The following is a 23,252-nucleotide window of genomic DNA, read 5'->3' as shown; positions in this document are numbered from 1 at the left end:
TGAGACAGACAGGTGGATGAACAAACTGAGGAAGGGACAAACAGATGTAAGGACAAACAAACAGACGCTCAGACCAAAAAAAACATAATGCCACAAGGTGGGGCATAATAAAATTTGACAATTATTCTCTTCCTTATATTAAATTTTGTCCTCCAACAATACATAATTTTAAGAAGGGAATAAAAAAAGAAGTTGGTAGGTCAAGTTCTTACCAAGGTTCAGAAATTACCATGAAAAAGAGCACTGAGAAGCCTTATAAAGTATGTGTAGAGTTCAAGGGGAAAAAAATACCTAGTCATATAGGAAAGGAATATTTTACTATAAGTTTATGGTAACAACAAGAATGTGTCCATAGAACATTGATACCCCACTTCCACTATCATTTTCTATTCTCAGTTGACCATGAAATTGGGATAAAAACTCTAACTTGGCATTAAAATTACAAAGATTATAGCATAGAGAACATGTGTACTAAGTTTCAAATTGATTGAACTTCAACTTCATCAAAAACTTTAACCTGAAGAGGGACAAACAGACAAACAGATGAACATGATGCCACCAAATGGGTCATAAAAAGCATCTGAAGTGAAGACAGTCATGTCATTTATAAGCCATCTTCTTTCATTATATACATGTAGGTACAGTCGACTTCTCAATGGATAGAAACCATGCTTGTGTGATGGACCTCTAGGAGAGGATGAAACTTACAAATATTAATTATTCAAATGAAACAAACTAATTTAACTTTTTTAATCCTTTAATGTTTCTTTGTCCAATAAACTTTAAATTTTTAACAATACATAAACAATTCTGTGAAATGAAACTCAATGCATAATCAAATATGAAACAATTGCACATTAGTGAAATATATAAATTATGTAAACATATTCACAAACTATGTACAGTGAAACCTGATTAAACCGAACCCTGAATAAACCGGAAACCTGTCTAAACCAAACTTGTTCTGAAGACCAATCATATCACATTTTATGCATTGTGAACCTGATGAAACCGAATACCTGCTAAAACCGAACAACATCTCATGTCCTGAAAGGGTTCGGTTTAGTCAGGTTTTACTGTATGATAATTCATAAATCAATACACAAACATATAGTGTCCCTCACCACAAAATAAAAATGCCTGAAATGGACGGAACGAAAAAAATACATATGTATAATAAAATGGACGGAATGAAAAACACAAGTAAAATAGAATAGAAAGGAATGAAAAATACACGTTTAATAAAATGGACAGAAAGAAAATACATCTACAATGAAATGGTCAATATGAAATATACATGTATATCAAATTATTTAGTAAATGATGAAATGACTTATATTTAAAAAAAAAAGTGTTGAGGTTGAAAATTAGGACAGATTTGAAAATGTAGCTAGACTACACTAAACTGATATGAATTTTACTTGCAGTAATAGAATGGTGCAGCAATTAATTCTGCAAATTCAGAAATTTTCTGGTAGAAGGAAAATCACAACTGAAATTACAAGTGCAAATTTTTATAATTGTGAACCTGATAGCAGTGGCGGATCTAGAATTTTTCATAAGTGGGGGCCCACTGACTGACCTAAGAAGGGGCCCACTCCAGTCATACTTCAGTGATTCCCTATATAAGCAACCAATTTTTTTCCAAAAAGGGGGGGGGGGCGGGCTCCCTGCCCCCACTCCCCCCCCCCAAATCCGCCTCTGGCTAGTGTAGCATTTTTCACATAAATAAAAACATCACAATTTCTGAATTTACAATCTGCTTTCACAATGTTATATAATCATATCTTGTAGCACTTTCAGTAATAAAAGTATCCAACCACATCATATGTTTGTTTGAATTGCCATTTTCAGCGTCCTGATCAGTGAATATTTAATTATTTCTTTCCATTTTAATGGTATGTACATCTATTAGATTACATAAAACTATTTAAGAAAAAAAATCAATTATAGGTCACTGAACAGCCTTCAACAATGAGAAAAACCCATACTGCATAGTAAGCTATGAAAGTCCCAAAGCAATATTCAAAAGAGAAAACTATTACTTATTTATGTTTATGGTCAGAATATTTTAAGACTAAAACTTGGATGTAGGATCTTCAATTTCATTCAAACTTGATTGTACAAAAAATGTGAAAAGATTCCAATATCCACAAAAATTGATTATAACTTCAAAGAAAGATTGATTGTAGATGAATGAATGATAATGTGAATATTGCAAATATTTTATGATCATCGATTTATTGCATAAAGCCCCATAGTCCATCTTATAATACAATACAAAAGTCCCTAATTCGAAACTACTGGTGGCAAATTATGTGTATATTATACATGTAATACTGGTCATTGTCAGCTACAGCACACCTTTGTGGAAACTAGTGTGATGATTGTCTGATAGCTACCACACGTATACACAACAATAGCTATCACATGTCTACACAACTTGCTGATTGCTTAATGAGCGAAAATATATCACAAATGCTGTTTACCAGTGTCTTCCATCTTAGATTTACCTGCAATCACTTTGAAAGACCATGACACCTGAGAATGCGCCATATTTATATATCACGATTTGGATTTTTTAATAACAGTTGCAACACTTTCTTTTAAGGATCTGACACTTTCATTGAGTTTGAGGTCAACATCATGTAACTGTTTTTGTTGAAGTTCTAATGCTGTCAGCAGATTACCATTCTGTTCTTTGCTTTGTTGTACTTCATCAACTGAAAAATAGTAAAGAAATGCTTGACATAGTAATTATTTGAAAATTAAATGCTGTGCCCGCAGACCATGATATGTCTGTCCTATATCAACCATAAAGTCCCTGAAATCAAGTTTCTGTAATTCATGAACTTCAAATCTGAAACTTATAAATATTAAAAGAGAGTTTGCTTCTTTGAATCAAAAATTCTGTAAACAAGATTTATATAAAATATACAATTTTTTAAAGATTGTTTCAAACGCTTTAATGAATTACCCAGAGTCTAGAGATGTAATTAATAAATTTTACAAACAATTTTAAAGATTAATTTCACATAATGAATTTTTCACTCAAATCTATTTTCCTAGAAAGGAGCAGGAAGACGTTCAATAACCTGTACCTTACATTTTTTTTGGTCCTATACCACTAACTCACCATTTTGTTTCATTTGCTGTATATTGTGTTGAACAAATTTTATATCTTTAAAGAAATTTTTCAATGATTTGGCAAGATCCACATCTAATCCTGGTTTTTCTTCTTTCCGTGTCCCAGCAGTACTACCTATAATGGATAGAAAATCTTTATATAGTGCTTCAACAAGGAATTCAACTAGCAAATATCCTGATCTCTCCATTAAATTTAACCTTAGACTTATTCCACAGAATTCATATTGAACAGTATACAGAATTGTTAATTAAACATGTTAATTGATTGATTGGTGTTTAATGCCACTTTCACCAATTTTGTGCTATTTCATGGAGGTCAGCATTTATTCTTGAAGGAAGCTTAAGTATCCTACGTAGAACCACAACCTTTGATGGGAAACTGACAATCCTAGTAAAAACTTTAGATTGAGCCCACACCTTAACATGTGAGAGATTGTAACCCACAACCTCAGTGTTGACAGCTAGTGATACACTAGTTAAGGCTTCTTCCACCAATCCACCACTAAGACCCCTGACTATATACAGAATTTGTTAAAACTACAAAATCAAATGTGTCGATCCATACAGGTCCAAGTACACAGTTATTTCGTAGTGCATTTCTTTTAGACAATAAATGGAATTAAAAAAATTCCCACCTGCGCTTTCTACTACTTTTAGGACAAATCATATAAAAATTATAGAAAACTTCATTGGCTCTAACTTAAAACATAGACAATTTTATGTGAAGGGGGTCTTGAAATCTTTTGACAGCTTCCAAAATGCTAATTTTTAACCTTTTTAAACTGGACCAAATCACTTCTTATCATTAAAATTTATGAATCAAATTTTTCAGTGTAATTTTTTTGGAGGCATAAAACATAAAGACATAAATTTAGAAGCCGCATAAAAAAAAATGACAAGTTAAACACTGTCCACACTAGGGACTATATTCATGAACAACGAAAATTAAGGAACCATAACTGTGTACTTGGACCTAATTATTGGATATTGGTAAACATAACTAGAGGCTCTCAAGTGCCCGTGTTTGCTCACCTGTATTTACTGTTGTTTTGTCTGATTCATCTGAAAATTCCAGGGGAGATAAATCTAAACCTGATAAACATTTTAACCCTATGTCAGATTTTGTCTAATGTTTTGGGTTCAGTGATATAAAATAATAAAGAGCTGCGCTATGAGGGCATGATACACCCTTTGCCCTTTTTACTTGTCTTTTTGCTTCAAATAAATCATCATTGTTTCTTCATAAACTGCTGAAAGCATTTTTGATTTATTACCAGAAAAACTGGAAAAAAGCCTCATATTTTTAAGAATAAGACTGCATAACACCAAAAATGTAAAATCTGAAATTTATACATATCAAAAGGGACATCAATGGATATAAACAATACACCAAATTTCATAAAAGTTGGTGAAATTCTTTTTAGTTATTGTCCCAAAACTGGAAAAATCCTATTTTTTAAGTACATGTATAAAAATTCATAACTGAAAAACTTAAAATATGAAATTTATAAAAATTGAAAGGAAGCTTGAGTCAACAGATATAAACAATTCATCAAAGTTTCATAAAATTTTGTGAAAGTGATAATGAGTGATTGTCTGAAAAAATGGGAAATCTCCCCTTTTTTAAGCATTAAACTTTATAACACAGAAACGTAAAATCTGAAATTGATAAAAATCGAAAGGGAGCATACATCAATAGAAATAAACATTTCACCAAAGTTTCATTAAAGTTGATGGAAGCATTTTTTTAGTTATTGTTCGAAAACTGGAAAACTATTTCCCCGCTTTTTTAAGGTTAAAACGTCATAACATGGAAACGAAAAATCTGAAATCTATAAAAATAGAAAGGGAGCTTACGTCAATAGATATAAACAATTCAAAAAGTTTCATAAACTTTGGTGGAAGTGTTTTTTAGTAATTGTCTGAAGAGTGGACAACAAACAGACAACTGTATACCATGCATAGACAGGCGTACAAAAACTGCCTTTTACTACGATTTTCTATTTTTAGCCATGTAGGTTAGGGCAGGCATGGTTATCAGACACATTTTTAAAACTATATACCCAAGCTCATTTCTTTTGAGAAAAATTACAAAGTTGGGTCTCTGTGATGTCTTTGAAATTATGCAATCTCTCAAAAAGGGTTTTACAATATCAATTCTGGTTGACTCATTTTTATTAATGGGAAAGCAATTTCATTTGTACATGTATTAGCTTTGGAGAATCTAAGAGTTTAAATATCAATGAAAATGCACTTTTTCTTCCAAACCTAATAATAGGTGAATTTATATTAATGCATTAATTTTCTTACTTCTTCTGGAATTGGCAATTGCTGTAGCTTGTTTCTGTGTTTCCAATTTTTTTAGTAAACCAAAATTTTCTTTCTTCAGCGTATCACAGATTTCATGTAGGCCTTCGATTTCTTCCTCCTATTAATGATAATATAGAATTCATTTACAAAAAGCTATGAATATTCATGAATCGTAAAAACAATTTACATTTGCAAGACTAAAAGTCAAAAATTGAATCAAGCATGCACTTTTCTTATTTAAAATTTATGAACTTAACCCTATGCATGGTACAATTTTTTCCATATACAATTTGCTTCTTTACTTTGCTTTTTCATGGACATCTGGTAAGCTAATGACTTTAGAATTTTTAAGAATTAAATATGTCCCTAAAGGTATTAAATTTTTGGTTATATATCAGCATAGCCACAGAGCTCAATTTCCAAGACAGTTCTTGCAATCTAATTACATTACTGAACCTGTGTCCATGCTTTTCTAACTTAAGTTTTTTAAAAGAACTTCCGAGATCCTCTGTGTTTGTCATAGTGATGCACACCTTCAGAAAACTGAAGACTAAAATTTGATTGGCTGATGTAATAATTACCAGAACATCTTGAAGGAATGGGTGTTGTCAGATTCTTGCAGCAAAACATGGACACAAGAATTTTTTCTTATCAGATTTAAACTCTTGACAATTTATCTAAAATATCGCCATTATTGTTGGCAGAACCATCATCGTTCAGTAAGATAAAAAATACATTATGCAAAACAAAGCTCATAGTCATACGATTTATATAAATTAAATGAAATATCTGTGCAAATACAAGTATTAATGTAACAAATATATCTAAAACAGAAACATTTAAAACACAAGTTAGATAGCTGTCAAACATCACATAATATCCCTCAGATTAAAAAAAGAATCACAAATTGTAAAAGTGAATTTTAACATTTATGGCTGATCATAAAGCAGAGTATAATTTTGTTTTTGTCATATAGTAACATGAATATTTAAAATTGTCCATACAACATGAAAGATTTACATTAATTGAACTTCAAAATGTTTAAACTTGCATGGATGATGTTATCTTCATTTTTGTTCATATTTTTTTAATTATTTCCATAAAAAACAATAAGAAATCAAATGATGACACAAAAATGTCAATTTTGAATATGATTAAAAGACAATTAAGTTTTATTCTATCAAGCAAGAAGAATATTTTCAACTTGACAAAAACTGAAGGCATAGACACCGTTCAGAATTTAAAGGGTTATGGGAAATGACATTGCTGCAAACTAAATAAAATAGTGTCACATTAATCAGCTTTTTGGCTAAATATTGATTTTTTTTACCACTCATGTTTTAGTGGACTTGTAAACTATAAATATTATGCAGAATACATTAGTTTCTGAAAAGGTAATTTTTGTTCTCCTAATTGTTAGTTTGATTAAGAATATATCTTTATATTGCGAGATAGAAAAAGTGATTTCCTAACTAATGAATTAAATGTCTCTGCTAAAAAATGTGTAACCTCACCCTTCTTTGTAACTGTGTCAACATATCGTTACCATCCTGAAGGGAGATAACTCATGGTTAGTATAAGGAAAAGAAAACAGTGTGAATTCATAGGCAATAGTATCCAATATATAAATCAGTCAAGTTTTTGACTGAAGTTGCTAAATTCAAATCTATAATTTTTCATTTTAAATTATAAAATTTAAGATGATTTTTAATTCAGGAAATTATAAATGCTATGAATTCACATTTTTAATTAATAGAAACATAAACAAATAACAATTCCTCACAATCATTAATTTAAAAAAAAAACAAAAAAATAGAGTCTGGTGCGAGACCACCATTGTCGTCCCTTGATTTTCGTTGTTCACAAATATAGTCCCTAGTGTTGACAGTGGGTTACTTGCCATTAATTTTTATACCCCCTTCCAAATTTATTTCTCCATGTTTAATGCCTCAAATTTCAAGTAGGGGGATGAAATTACACTTAAAAAAAAATTTGGGTCCAGAATTTTAAAGGAAAGTAGTGATTTGGTCCAGCTGAAAAAGGTTGAAAATTAGCACTTCAGAAGCTGTCAAAAGATTTCAAGACGCCCTAAACATACAATTGTCCATATTTTGAGTTAGAGACGATGAAGTTTTCTATAATTTTGATATAATTTGTCCCAAAAGTAGTACAACACACTGTAAAAGTTTCTTTGAGAAAGCAAAGGTGGGATTTTTTATATTTTCATTTATGTTCTAAAAGAAATGCACTACGAAATAATTGTGTTCTCGGACCGTCTATTAGCAATTTCATATGAATTGATTTTTTTTTACTTTTCATTTATTTATAAAAAAATGTAATATGAGTTGGTGTAAATTTCAGAATTGTTTTTCGGTTTGTCAAACAAAGAGAACATTCTAAATTCTGCCTATTCCCAAATTTGGTGTTGTGCAACCAAACCATTTTAGTGATCTTACTATTAATTCTATTACAAAACACATAGTGATGAATTAGTCACTCAAAAACCCAACAACCAAATCATAAAATATTTATGAGGAACTGTTTCAAATAAAGAGATAAATTAAACAATAAAGCACCAGGAAACTCTGCATTTTACATATCACAAGTTGAATATATTGAAAAGCACAAACTATATCTCTGTTTTTGAAACACATACATGTATTAGGTTTTTGAAACATACATGAATTAGGTTTTTGAAACACATACATGTATAAGCAAATTTAAATTAACTAGATATAATTTATATATATGTCAATTTTCTAAAATTCTTATATTTTTTTCCCTAATCATTACTTCATGTATTACTTAAAAAATATTGTATGAAATATTATCTAAATTATTACTACCTGCTTGGTAAAAAAGGAAAATTTGAAATGTTAGAACATCAGAGATTATTCACAAAGGATCAACCAGGAAAAAGGATAATAACAAATAAAAAAAAAGCAAACAATTGTTTTACTCACGTCTGATGTACCATTACTGTGGCCATTGATCATTGTGGCTAGTTGTTTATCTTCGTCTACTAGAAACACAAAACAATATTTAGATTAAGACTTTATATAGACTCCAGAAAATTGAAAGTTTTAGATCATGTGATATTGCTACAGCGTTGTCAATAGTTTTATATGAAAAATGGCTTTTTCTTAGTTGGCCACATACTCTTCTGTGATGTAATGCATGGTAATACTATTGTGATCTGAATACATGCATGTATGAAAACACCACATGCATGTATGTATGATTACAAATATGTTACTATATATAGATATAAACAACCCATGAATGAAAAATATAAGAGCATTTATACCCTATACATGTATGTATGGTTACACAGCTTTTGACTATAAATAGATACAAAAAAAAAATAATTGAAAAATATTAGGGCATACACCACAAGCACTATGTCTGTATTATGGGAACACCACTGTGATTACGTAATACTTTGTTTAGAAGACAAACCATAATAATTTGACACCTGAAAAGATCTCTTCCAGGGATGGGATTAAAGTTAAAGATAGGGTACATGACAGATTTTTGTACCTGATTGTAATTATCACATATTTAGTGGACATTTAAAAATCAAATGCTCAAAAATTAGGTGACTTTTAAAATAATTTTGACTAAGATGTTTTTTATCCTGTAACTTAGTGATATATATATTAGATTAGTTTGAATGAAATTCATAAGTGCATTGTATCCCTATCTTTGCAATAAAGATAGGTTATACATTTTATACCAATTGAAATTGTAAATTTAATGAAATGGTGACATAACTCTGATATAAATTATGTCTGTCACAAAAAATAGCTTTGATGTTGAAGTCACAATAGGAAATACAGAAGAAAGCAAGAAAATTTAACTCCATGGTTAAGTTTTTAACAATGAAAAATTAGAACCCCATGTTGATTATTAAAAAAAAGTCAGCAGTTTGGGGAAAAATTTCCTGGGAATTCGAGAAATATTTTTAATACCAAATTCAATTGCTTTAACTTAGTGAAAGGTGACATGTATCTCGGAAAAATTGACAGTTGTAACAAAACAAACTATTAATTTTGAAAACAGAAGTGAACTGTATTCCAGTACTTTTTTAAATTACCTTGAGTTCCCCACAGTTCTAATACCATATTATCTGACTGGAGATACCTCAGAAAATCTTCCGTAACTTTTTTTATTGTAACTTGCTGTCTCATTTTGAGATCTGCGTAACTTTTACCCCATACTTTCTTTGTACTGATAACATTTTCCTGATTGTAAAACTTTGTCCTGAAATGAAAAATAAATTTCCGATGAATAATTTTCTTCTATGTCAAATTAAAAGTTTTTGCATAATTTTTTTTAAATTAATTTTGTTTAGTTTTTAATTCTGACAACAAATTATGTGTTAGTAATTTAGGTTATACAGTTTTCAAGATTGCTGATACCATAAATTGGATATCAGCAGAACTTCATGAAAGAGATATGAGTTGGTAATGGGGGAATCTTCATGACGAAAAACAGGGAAAATTCTCACCAAATGATGTTAACAGTAATATTTGGTGCATGACGATAAAATGAACACTTTCTTTCGGACAATAATTTTTTTTACTGATTCCCAAAAATATGGTACAGTTAATTATTTAAGACCTCAGACCTATCAGAATAAAGATAATTTGAACAATCACGGTAAATTTATAACCATTTTGACCCCTAACTGACCCCTACCCTAAGATATGGTATTAACTCCAAACATACCTGCAGTAAATGCCTCTAGACTGGTTCTCCATGGTCCATCGAATACCCATACATTGTGGTAACATAAATATCATATTGAATGGTTTTCCTATCATTTCATGTGGTTCTATAATCTCATCTTCACTATATAGCTCTCCCTTACCATCACAGGGTAACAGTTTCACCTGGGTTACTGCTTCCTCTTTTCCATGATAATTATGTAATGTAAAATGTTCATCTATCTCTACACAATAGGACAAACTTTGAAGCAGTATATGAGCACTGAAAAAAATAGAAACATTTGTTACAAATGCAATTTTTTTGTTTGTTTATGTGACTTTTTATTGTTTTTTATTATTTTAATTTGTTTGTTTTGAATAATTATCTTTTAGTCACAAATTCATCAGAATCATTGTCTGGTTTAATTTCCTGCTCTTTGCAAAATTGTGAATTATCCCCCCTTCATAGAATTAGCAAAATTGTGAATTATCTTCTCTTCTTAGAATTAGCACCAAAAAAAAGAACTTTAGAGGGAAAAAAATGATGTTGCAATACATTTCACTTAGGTCTATAATATTTCATTAAAGGCAGTAATTGGACAATTTGTAATTCTCATCATATGACATTTAGTAGGTTTTTTCTTGAGCTCTCTTTTAATTTCTAAAAGTCACTGTATTAAAAGAACTCCTTCTTTCAACAAATCAATAACATAAGATTTTGTTATGGTTAAGTGGCTCAGCACTTATCAATTTCTCGTGTACAATGTATTAAATCATGTAGAAGAATCATTTCATATTTTAAAGACAATTTTAAACATGACTTGAAACGATGGTGATTTATTTCATCAAATATTTTTAAATAAATTTCTTAATTTTTTCTTACCTTCCTAGGAATATATCTTCCACAGGATCCCAGAATGGATCTTTGTCTCTTTTAACAATCACATTTTCTCCATCCATCCATCGAACATACATTTCATCCATTAAATCCTTCCGATGTAAAAATTTACTTTTTGACCAAATCCATACCTTTAAAAGAAGAGCATAAAATAATGAATTGGTAGGTTCTTGATAAAAAAATGTTAGGAAGTCAGTTTTGAGATCAAATATAAATTATCTGTAAACGCCATATTACCCATTGTTGAAGAGCATGTTGTAAACTCAATATATTTTTTTCTTCATATTTTGGCGTCACTGTCTATTGACATGTTACCATGCATTTCTTTTTATTCTTTCTATTACAGAAAGAAAGAAACACCTTTTTTCCAGATTACATGCAAGATTAATTTTCCTACAAACAAGATATATTAGGCAGATTTTCCCTGCTCTCTTTAAATTTGTTGCTGTTTTCATAGTCTTGATGTTTTGATATTTCTAGCTTTCTAAAATAAAAGCATTAAGCGATAAAAATCTCTAATCGCTATTTTGTGCATTTTTCCTATGATCTTTTTTGTGATAATTTTTCATATCATGCTACTTGCTTGAGATGAAAAAATATTGCTAGAAACTATGCAGGCATGTGGCATTGCGAACGAAATTGACAACATCGTCATAGGTAAAATAGCAATAAACAGATTATCATTGATCATCTCAACTCGATTGCTTTTCTCGCTTTCACCGTCCCGGCTCAAGCGAGAAAATCAATCTCGTTTAGATAATCAACCATAATCTATAAAGATCATCTCCATATACTGGAACTATATATTTTATCCTTGTTATGACTCTTTACTGCCTTGACCTTAAAGTTGATGCCCTTACCTTGTTTGTCTTTTTATTTGTGACTTTTATAATGACATCTTTCCCTGTTGCTTGACCTTTTGGATCATGACTAGCTTCACTTTTAACCTCAGCATCCAATATAACATTCTGCAAATATAAAACTTGTAATTAATCTTCATCATAGCCAGATTATTGGAACTAATTCATAAATTAAGGTACCCCCTAGTGAACTTTGTCACAGTTTCAATTCTCTCTTAAATAAAGCCTTTAGTTCAGTGGTTTTTGTTGGTTCATGTCTGTCATATTTCGTAAATTATTTTGTTATAAATAAGGCATTTGTTTTCTCAATTGAATTGTTTCATCTTTTTCATGTTCAGCCTTTTATAAATGACAACATATTTAGGGTCCAGCTGAAGTTGACCTCTTGTGGCAGGATTTTTACCCTCTGTTGAAGACACTTTGGAGGCCTTGGTCTGTTTTCTACTCTTTGAAATCCTCCCCATTTCCACTCTCAATTAATATGGTATTGTTTTTTCTCATTGTAAATTTAAAAGCTGTTGTATACCTTTTTGAGTTCTTCACTGATTGCATTAGCTTCAGATACCAGTGGCATCAAATCCATAAACTCCTGGAAAACCATCACTGACCGTATGTTTTCTGTAGATTCATGGACACGAGGGGTCTGGATATCCATGGCAACACCCTCATGTTCTGCTAACTCCATCATGAAATAATCAAAATTATATCGATCCATTGGATCACTGGCTTTTCGGTCTTTTGGAAAACCAATAAACTGATATAAACAACTCGAACCAAACTTTAATCTGTCCTATAAAAATATAAAGATATAAAATATAGAGTCTTGAAAATGAGTTTAAGACTATTTTTATCAAGTTTTATTACCATTTAAACCTCTTTGATTTATAAATTAAAATAATATCTATAATTAAAGTTGTCCTTTTGTCATTAAGAATACAAGATTAATTAATAACTAGAGGCTCTAAAGAGCCTGTGTCGCTCACCTTGGTCTATGTGAATATTAAACAAAGGAAGCAGATGGATTCATGACAAAATTGTGTTTTGGTGATGGTGATGTGTTTGTAAATCTTACTTTACTAAACAGTCTTGCTGCTTACAATTATCTCTATCTTTAATGAACTTGGCCCAGTAGTTTCAGTGGAAAATGTTAATAAAAATTTACAAATTTTATGAAAATTGTTAAAAATTGACTATAAAGGACAATTACTCCTTAGTGGGTCAATTGACCATTTTCAGATTTGCTCTAATTGCTTTGTTTTTTGAGTAATAAGCCAAATACTGCATTTTACCCCCATATTCTATTTTTAGCTGTGGCGGCCATCTTGGTTGGTTGACCGGGTCACCCAACACATTTTTTAAACTAAATACCCAAAAGATGATTGTGGCCAAGTTTGGATTTATTTGGCCAAGTAGTTTCAGAGGAGAAGATTTTTGTAAAAGATAACTAAGATTTAAGAAAAATGGTTAAAAATTGACTATAAAGGGCAATAACTCCTAAAGGGGTCAACTGACCATTTCGGTCATGTTGACTTATTTGTAAATCTTACTTTGCTGAACATAATTGCTGTTTACAGTTTATCTCTATCCATAATAATATTCAAGATAATAACCAAAAACAGCAAAATTTCCTCAAAATTACTAATTCAGGGGCAGCAACCCAACAACGGGTTGTCCGATTCGTCTGAAAATTTCAGGGCAGATAGATCTTGACCTGATAAACATTTTTACCCAATGTCAGATTTCCGCTAAATGCTTTGGTTTTTGAGTTATAAGCCAAAAACTGCATTTTACCCCTATGTTCTATTTTTAGCCGTGGCGGCCATCTTGGTTGGTTGACCAGGTCACGCCACACATTTTTTAAACTAGATACCCCAAAGATGATTGTGGCCAAGATTGGATTAATTTGGCCATGTAGTTTCAGAGGAGAAGATTTTTGTAAAAGATAACTAAGATTTACGAAAAATGGTTAAAAATTGACTATAAAGGGCAATAACTCCTAAAGGGACCAACTGACCATTTCGGTCATGTTGACTTATTTGTAAATCTTACTTTGCTGAACATAATTGCTGTTTACAGTTTATCTCTATCTATAATAATATTCAAGATAATAACCAAAAACAGCAAAATTTCCTCAAAATTACAAATTCAGGGGCAGCAACCCAACAACGGATTGTCTGATTCGTCTGAAAATTTCAGGGCAGATAGATCTTGACCTGATAAACATTTTTACCCCATGTCAGATTTCCTCTAAATGCTTTGGTTTTTGAGTTATAAGCCAAAAACTGCATTTTACCCCTATGTTCTATTTTTAGCTGTGGCGGCCATCTTGGTTGGTTGACCGGGTCACGCCACACATTTTTTAAACTAGATACCCCAATGATGATTGTGGCCAAGTTTGCTTCAATTTGGCCCAGTAGTTTCAGAGGAGAAGATTTTTGTAAAAGTTAACAACGACGACGGACGCCGGACGACGGACGACGACGGACGCCGGACGCAAAGTGATGGGAAAAGCTCACTTGGCCCTTCGGGCCAGGTGAGCTAAAAATTTGAGAAAACTTTTAACTAGTATTGCCGTATAGATTTAATATTGAGGTTTTTACTATTGGGATTCACGATATATTTCATTTTTTGCATTATAAAAACATCATAAAATTTCTGAACATGAATATTGAACAAGTTAGTATACTTTGTTGCTAAATCTAACCATAATATCACCTACCAAATGTTGCAGTTTGGTTTTGGACTTGATTTTATGACCATTAATAAATATCTTTGCTGTTTTGGAACCAGGTTCTAAGAACATCTCTTTATCATTTATGTTTATAAGTTCAGCATGTGATGGTTGTATTCTAAAATATCAAGTATATAACTGAACATCTTGATAACTATACATCCAGAGTTTATAGGAATTGAGTTATGTCCCCTTACTGTTTCATTCAAACTATGATGATTGAGGTTATGAATTTACTCTTAATGTTTACCAGGAGATTTTTTCGGAATTACACAAACAGCATTTTTCAAATCAAAACTAGGCAAAAGTATGACTAGGGTAATTTAATTCACTTTCACATTTAATTTTTCAAATATCATTTGAACAATTCACTCCAATATCATTCATTTGCAAATAAAAAAAAAAGTGAAACAGCGAGCTACTGCTCACTGATGATACCCCCGCCGCAAGTGGATAATATTAATAGTGTAAAAATATGCAAGTGTTCGGTAAACAGGAAGTTGTCGAGTGATGAATCTGAAAACGCATCACACGGTATAGCTGACTTATATAAATCCTGAAACCAAATTTCAGAAATCCTTGTATTGTAGTTCCTGAGAAAAATGTGACGAAAAATATTCATGGGACGGACGGACTGACTGACGGACTGACGGAAGGACAGACAGAGGTAAAACAGTATAACCCCCTTTTTTAAAGCGGGGGTATAGAAAAATTTTCATATTTTAAGCTTTTATATTTAACTCACCCCAGTCCTCTGACCTCAATTTTGACTTTTGGGTTTCCTGTCTTGCCCAATAATGTTGTTCCTGGAAAAAGTTAAAATTGCAAATAATGTTGATAATCCTGGGACATAATTTTAGATATTTAATTTAAAGTAAACAATAAAAAAAAACCACATTAATGGAATGCATGTTGAAATATGGAGTGTGCACAAAAAATCAAATCTAATTTTCCTTCAGTGATACAAGTACTGAATTAAGTATGCTGACATCAACACTAACAATAAAGATATACTCAAGCAAATAATCATAAATTGGATGCTGATTCCCATATTTCTGTAGAAACTGATGTAGAAAGATATTAAATAGTGTTCAAGAGGATATTGAATAGTGTTAAAAAATAGGTCACAGTTTCTATAAAATTACTTTGTGAAAACTAATTTACATCACATTACAAATACACATCTTCAGTAGAATCTTCTTTATAAATAAAGTAAGTTACAGTTTCTTAGTATTGCCTTTTCAGTCCATTAAATATGACAGGATCTTCATTGGTGTTAAGTAGGTCACAGTATCCCAATTTTACCTTTATAACAGCAATGTTTAATGACATTAGATAACATAGGATCTTCATTGATGTTTGTTAAGTAAGGCACAGTCTCCCAATCTTTCTTCTGGTCCCCACTTGAAGGAGAAGACACTTTTGATCTTTCCCAGTCTTTTCTGAAAAATGCAAACATTACGATTTTAATTATTCTGTACTTTATATAAGTAATATGATGGGTGTCCAAAGTGGATCAGGATCTGCTAAGAAATGCAGAGCACATGAGATCATTCTTAATTTTAGTGAGGTTCATGTTGCTCAGTCTTCAGTTTTCTATGTGTGTTATGTATACTCAGATGTTTGTCTTTTGTTTTTGATTTTTCAGTTTTGCCATGGCGTTGTCTGTACCCCTTAGACTAATGAGTTTCAATATCCCATTGGTATCTTCTGCCTCTCTTCATCTGACAAATATAAACCCTGAAACCAAAATTCAGAAATCCTTGTAATGTAGTTCATGAGAAAGATGCAATCAAAATATTCACTGGACTGATGGCTAGACTGACAGATAGACTGACAAACAGAGGTAAAACAGTATAACCTAATTTTTTTTTAGAGCAGGGTGTAATTATTTAGAATAAAATTGAGAATGGAAATGGGGAATGTGTCAAAGAGACAATTGTGAGTGAACCCGACCATAGAAAAACAACCCAAAAAAACCCCCCAAAAATACTCAAAAAAACCAACAGCAAAATATAACCTGCTAAAAATTTCAGTATTACAAACTCATTAAAGTTTCTCATGAAATTCCAATAATTAATTATTTGAACAGAGTCTTTCCCCTTTAACTGGTAAACCTACCGAGCCTGTTCTAATCTTTGTTCCCATGTTAGCTGCATGTCTTGCATTTTCCGTTCATTTTCTTTCAACATCTTTTCTAACTCTATAAATATAAGATAGATTCTAACTCATTAAAATTTGTTTCATCATAGAATAAAATCCTAAATTCTAAAGAACTGGCAATTATAATTTTTGGTGAGGGAACTAATTTGTGCAATTTCTAAACTAAATGGATTCTCTAAAATATTAATTACTAAATTTCATTGATCTTTCGTACTACTTTTATTTCTTAATCAGAAAAACAATACCATTTAGAAACATTGAGCACCATGCAAGACTTCATATGTGTCTTCATTTGACCACACAACAAAAAGATTTTTTTTCTTCTTATAAAAGTTTTCTTTCAAAGTATATATATTTTTTTCAATTTCAGGATATTAAACTTAAAACTTTGAAAGACAACCAAAAAAAAAATTGACATTGACATTTACATTCAAGTCCATAATAAAATAGTTTTTCTTGATCAGATCTAAAAAAAAAAAAAAAAAAATATACATGATCAATTAACGATTTCATGTTGTGAATTTTTTTTCACTTAAGTTATTTTAACCCGCAAATGATATAACATCAAAGATGGAAAATGCTACATAAATATGCTACTTAAAATAAAAAAAAGTTATATCAATATAAAGTGACAGATAATCGATTGTAAATCATGCTTTGTGTATATCGTGCATAAAATGTGCATGAAAAAAGTACACAAGGTACAGCTGCATTCCATAAATATGTCATACATGTACATGCAATTGTAAATTGATATTTTCAAGGACATCTGCATTTCTTACTCACATTTCTAGTAACAATTTAAAATAAAGTGAATTCTAGATCAATAATTAATAAGAACAATGTTGATTTCTATGTTTGTTTGGCTTTAACAAATAAAATGAGTTGCATCCCAGGCATAAAACATGTTGGGAGTTTGAAAAGTGGCAAAGGCTTGCGATTAAAATCATGATTTGGATAATGTGCAAAAAAAAATGCAGAACATAAATTTGATAATTTTAAATTAGAATTTTTCAAGATACTTAAAAACACTAAATAATTGACATAATAAACTAGAAATTGTGTTTAAATCTTCATTGTAAGCATGCTGAGCGTGAGCAAGTGTCAAATGGCTGAGGGGAGGTTTACAGCATGCATGATGGTCATGCTTCAATCTGTAAAATGCTCCAAAGGGAAAAAAACATCCAAGCTCAGGATTTCAATACAAAAGAAATACAAGTTGGAAAAGTAAATGTTTTAAATGATTAGAATACGTCAAAGGAAAATCCAAGGGAATTTACCATTCCATATAGTTTGAAAAAAATAAGGATCCTGTGTCACTAAAAAGAATCTGGCTTTTTTTACCTCCAGTTGAGAAGACTTTGTAGGATTTATAACAATATACACATCTATACAGTTGATTGGGTGATTTTATAATTATAGGAACAGAAAACAAAATGGAAGCTTGTAATTTTATTGCAAGTGACATGCAGACACAAGATCTTCATTTCATTCAAAGTGACATTGCATATATATGACCTTGACTTAATTATTCACCTTGACGAGACTGTTCTAGAAACAAAACATCAATTTTCATCATATTTTTAAGCACATGGCACAAAATTTAAAATCTACATTTCAAATAACTAGAATGTTAATTTTAATAATTTAGTTTGACTACCATATCACATCTTAACCAATAAGATTTTACTAATTCTAGTTGACTATCATAATGATGATGTCACATGTTAAACACTAGGTTACCTCCCCTTTGACTAAAAACCAACCACCTAAATTAATGTTAGTTACTGATCATTTAGGTTTCTATGGAAAAAAAAAGGTATTATTTAGTTCAGGAACAATCTTAAAAATAAAAATTGCCTGCTTCAATTTGTTTTCTATGCAGCACAACTTTTATTTTTTATCATAGATCTGTCAAAAGAGAATTAAATGAAATAGAAAAATGCTAAAATAATAAGACCCAAATTAATATATACCCTACTAACTAAATGAAATTATATATTTTGAGATAGAAATACATTAATTTCTTCGTAGATCACATATTTATTCGATACAATAATAATCTAAAACAGCAATCACCTATAACATGCAATAAAATTTCATATATTTATCAGTAAAAAGATAAAAATGTTATAAAAGTCATGCAAGACAATGTTGGTTAATAAATAATTAAAAAAACAATTTGCATAAATTTGCATTTTGACCAACTTACCCTCACTGGAATTCTCCTCTACATTATTAAAATTAATTAAATATATAAATTAATAAGTTAACGTAAATCACAAACCGTTAAAATTGGTAGTAAGCATTTGGCTTCATAAAATTTTGTCTGTCATAATCAAGAATTTCCATTGGTTGATATAGTCTATTGTCAGGTTTCATGGACATCCCTCATCATTTGGATTTCCCTTAGAGTTTTTTATTTTGTAAATATTTTGAACTATTTTGGTTTCAAGAAGAGTTAAGGGCCTTTGCTCTATTTTTTGTGTATGTTCTTTTATATGTCTTTTGTTATTTCACAGATCAAAATTATGCATTATCTAAGCAGGATCAGTACCAATCCCTGACTTATAATACATTGACATGGCAAAAATTTCTAATAGTAATTTCTAGTTTTAAGATTTCTGAAGTAATGATATACAAAAATTAAGACAAATGGTCCTCTTTTTTGAACAAGAAAAATATAATGTTCACTTATTAACTTCATTAACTAATTCTCCCTCAGCTGGGGGAGTCAGCCCCAAATAATCCGACTATGATAAACAAGCCATTATTATTAGTGTGTTTTTTTCTGTAAGAATATGTGCACACACCACTCCTGAATCAACACAGCACATAACAACAGACATTCAGTGGAATAAAAACAAATTTATGCAAAATCTAAATACTATTGTGACTAGTGATTTTAATACGGATTCCAAATATTCCACGTTATATGTGTTAAACCTGGCCAATCTAGTCAAAATTAAATACTTCTAATATGATACATCAGGATGAAAGATGCTACGATTTACAATACCTGCTTCTAATTTAATTTATATTGGGATTAAGGGTGCTAAATATCAGCATATACAAGTATAAAAAATACTAAACTAGAAATCTAATTTTTACTATTTCTGTGACATAGATTATACATGAAATTCACTTTAACATTTTCAATATCTCAAGATTTATCTCCCCTTAGTAATAGTAACTGTAAATTCATAAATTATTGTCTGCATTTATTATTGTGATTTTGCCATTTCTGACTGAAACGCGATTTAAATTTTTGCAATATTGAGAAAAATTCTGTTTAATAAATTTAAAAAATTTCAACATGCGAGTTTTAATTATTGCGTTTACAACTCAGTCACATTATTCGCAATAATAAAAACCTTGCAATAATTTCTGAATTTACAGTATTCGATATCTACTTTGACCTTTGACATTATTAAAGGTTACCAATTGATTAATTTCACCAGCACACATTATGTGACTTCAAATTATACACAAAGATTAGCTATGAAGAATTATGAGTAATAGAATCTGTTTTCACAATCAAACAAGATACTCCGAAAAATATAACAATTACCTTCCGTTGCCTCTTTGCTCATACCATGACCTCCACCAAGACCACTCTTTTTTATCAAGGCCATAAGTTTGGCGTTCTCTTCCTTCAGCTCTCTGATCATACGATCGGTTGGACTTTCATTTATAACTGCTTTATTTTGGATTTTCTTTGCACTGTAAAACACAACAATTATTTTTTTGTGTCTATCTTGATAAAATGTTCTAGAAATTCAGACTGTGAATGTTAGAAAGCAGATAATATAGAAATAATCTATCATTTTTTTCTTCCTGCAACGTGAAAATTGGAAAGACCTAATTCGTAATTTGTTTGAAGACCTTAGTTCATGGTTCACCCTTACCCACAAAATCTATGAAAAAAACAAAGAGACAATTATAAATTTATCAAGTCTTTTTAGTTCATTTGTTTCTTCTACAACTGTTAGGTTCTTATACACCTTTATCTTTCAAATATTTAACCTCTAACTTTCAAGATGAAGGTCAATCCAGAAAAGCACTTCAAATGCAAGGAATTTGTAAAGTGTTGTGTTCATATTTTCATACTTTTCATTGGGTACAAAACTAATATCTTTTTTTGAAAAGCATGGAAGATTTTTTTTTCTTTGATCTTTATTGTTTGTTATAATTTAAGTGAGTTGTCATCCTTTTTGTCCTATTCATTCGTCAAAGCTGTTATTGAACTTTGTCAATGTACACATATATGAGCAAAGGTGCTGTGATTTATACATTATATTCACAGTTAGGTTCTAAACAGAAAGAAAGATAAACATTGCAAGTAGGAGAAAGCAAACATTTTATAACAATAATTTACCGATCGGCATATCTGAGTGTGGATAAGGTCTCATCGTAATTTATATCTGCAGGACTTAGGGCAGCAATCTGTCAAAAAAAGAAAATTTATGGGTTAAACTAATCCATAATTATTAAATCAGTGTTTGTATTGTACTGTAAAAAACGGTCATTTAAAAATAAGATTAAGCCATCAAATCATAGGTCTAGAAAAGTTGGTCGCAGAAAAAAAAAAGAACCACATATATTTAAATTGCTGTAACCGATTTTTATTTTCTTGGCTCAATTAGTTTTTCAAAAAATGACTTGACATTTTCAGACATTTAAACTAGAAACAATTTAGATATGTATCTTTCTTTTAGGCTAAAAGTCAATTAAGATGAGATAAGAAAAAGAAAAAAATAATGTGCTTAATATAAAAGTATCAGCTTTTAAAATCAATTAAACTTTGAATACTTCCGATAAATTAAGGCAAAATAAAGAAAGAATAAATTAATAAAAAGAAAGAATAATTACAAACACGTATTTCATTATTCAAGGTAACAAACATTGCTGAATATTTCTGATAAGCAATTATTTTTTAAAATGAAAATAGAAAATATATAAGGATTTTACATAGCACCACATTTGTCTTAAATAAAATTGAGAATGGAAATGGGGAATGTGTCAGACAACAACCCGACCATAGAAAAAAAACAACAGCAGAAGGTCACCAACAGGTCTTCAATGTAGCAAGAAATTAACGCACACGGAGGCGTTCTTCAGCTGGCCCCTAAACAAATACATTCTAGTTCAGTGATAATGAACGTTAAAACTCATCATGGGTCTTATAACTAGTATGCCAAAGATGTGTGTTTTGTTTAACCAAGATTTTAAAGTTGGCCTAAAATCATCAAAATTCTAAAAATCAAAATTAGTAATGATGAAGTAGAAGAGCACTGAAAACCAAAGATTCCAAAATATAGTGCCAATTCAATGCCAATGAGGAAAAACTTTTGTTGTGTTCATTATTTAATACAAACATGTTATACTAAAATAATAATCAGTGTAGGGATATAGAAACATAGTATTTCCAATTTGGAAAGTTCTTCAGAGGCCGATTTCAAACATTTGGAACAATATTTTGAGGATCCCATGAATACCTTGAGTATTTGACACCTTGAATTCTTTACATTACTGTTGCATGATTTTGAGTGGTATTAATAATAACTTATTGGAGATAACTAACCATGATAGTTCTACTGTTCCCTCCTAATGCTGATTGTAATAGCTTTGTCAGTACTGAATCTCTGTAGGGAACCAGTGTTTTCTTCTTTCCCATGGCAAGATCAGCTAAAGCACTGAAACATTTATATAGAATAACATGTACATAAACTTTTTTTCACTCTTTCTCATATTTCTGGAGGTATTCTTTATGCACAACCTAAGTATACTCTAGAAACATGAAATTTAGGAAGTATTGGTTCAGCTTGTCTTTATCAGGCTTTGATTCTTTTTTTTTAACTTTTAATCCAACTTTTTTACCTAAGGAGAGCCAACCCTCCCCTTTGGACCTAGCAAATGGGGTAAAATCTAATTAAAATTAGAAAGATCATATCATAAAGAACAGGTGTTCTGACAACCTAATTCAGTGGTTGTAGTTTGTTTATGTGTTACATACTTGTTTTTTGTTCATTTTTTACATAAATAAGGCCGTTAGTTTTCTTGTTTGAATTGTTTTACATTGTCTTATCAGGGCTTTTATAGCTGACTATGCGGTATGGGCTTTGTTCATTGTTGAAGGCCGTACGGTGACCTATAGTTGTTAAGGTTCGTGTCATTTTGGTCTTTTGTCGATAGTTGTCTCATTGGCAATCATACCACAACTTCTTTTTTATAAGTTTCAAGTTGATTGGACTTTAACTTCATCAAAAACTATCTCGACCAAAAACTTTAACCTGAAGTGGGACATACAGACAGACAGAAGGGAGAAAGGACAGACGAACAAAAGGACGCACAGACCAGAAAATATAATGCCAATGAATGGGGCAAAAAAATAATAATGCAGATGCAGAATGGAAATTATTACTTAATTTGGA

General features: G+C 30.6%; 1 protein-coding gene across 4 annotated transcripts in view; it reads right to left on the bottom strand.

The window, feature by feature from the left end:
- Nucleotides 1-739: 739 nt before the first annotated feature.
- LOC134701490 (kinesin-like protein KIF28P) overlaps nucleotides 740-23,252 on the bottom strand; it is a 54,974-nt gene continuing 32,461 nt past the window's right edge. The window contains exons 7-25 of one of the 4 annotated variants that reach the window (XM_063562642.1): nucleotides 22,403-22,514; nucleotides 21,197-21,264; nucleotides 20,390-20,541; nucleotides 19,031-19,048; nucleotides 18,355-18,369; nucleotides 16,777-16,858; nucleotides 15,961-16,097; nucleotides 15,401-15,461; nucleotides 14,644-14,773; nucleotides 12,451-12,714; nucleotides 11,925-12,032; nucleotides 11,050-11,195; nucleotides 10,189-10,449; nucleotides 9,554-9,720; nucleotides 8,421-8,479; nucleotides 6,972-7,007; nucleotides 5,458-5,575; nucleotides 3,137-3,262; nucleotides 740-2,723 (exon numbers count right to left, since the gene is read on the bottom strand). In XM_063562642.1, the coding sequence (XP_063418712.1) occupies nucleotides 2,566-2,723; nucleotides 3,137-3,262; nucleotides 5,458-5,575; nucleotides 6,972-7,007; nucleotides 8,421-8,479; nucleotides 9,554-9,720; nucleotides 10,189-10,449; nucleotides 11,050-11,195; nucleotides 11,925-12,032; nucleotides 12,451-12,714; nucleotides 14,644-14,773; nucleotides 15,401-15,461; nucleotides 15,961-16,097; nucleotides 16,777-16,858; nucleotides 18,355-18,369; nucleotides 19,031-19,048; nucleotides 20,390-20,541; nucleotides 21,197-21,264; nucleotides 22,403-22,514 (2,218 nt within the window). In that variant the 3' untranslated portion in view covers nucleotides 740-2,565. The remainder of the gene's footprint in view (nucleotides 2,724-3,136; nucleotides 3,263-5,457; nucleotides 5,576-6,971; nucleotides 7,008-8,420; nucleotides 8,480-9,553; nucleotides 9,721-10,188; nucleotides 10,450-11,049; nucleotides 11,196-11,924; nucleotides 12,033-12,450; nucleotides 12,715-14,643; nucleotides 14,774-15,400; nucleotides 15,462-15,960; nucleotides 16,098-16,776; nucleotides 16,859-18,354; nucleotides 18,370-19,030; nucleotides 19,049-20,389; nucleotides 20,542-21,196; nucleotides 21,265-22,402; nucleotides 22,515-23,252) is intronic. The other 3 variants (XM_063562645.1, XM_063562643.1, XM_063562644.1) reach the window with 3 other exon arrangements.

This window comes from Mytilus trossulus, unplaced genomic scaffold, assembly GCF_036588685.1.
Source record: "Mytilus trossulus isolate FHL-02 unplaced genomic scaffold, PNRI_Mtr1.1.1.hap1 h1tg000244l__unscaffolded, whole genome shotgun sequence".
NCBI lineage: Eukaryota > Metazoa > Mollusca > Bivalvia > Mytilida > Mytilidae > Mytilus > Mytilus trossulus.
Note: the sequence above shows the minus strand (reverse complement) of the source record. Positions and strands in the feature narration are given on the sequence as shown.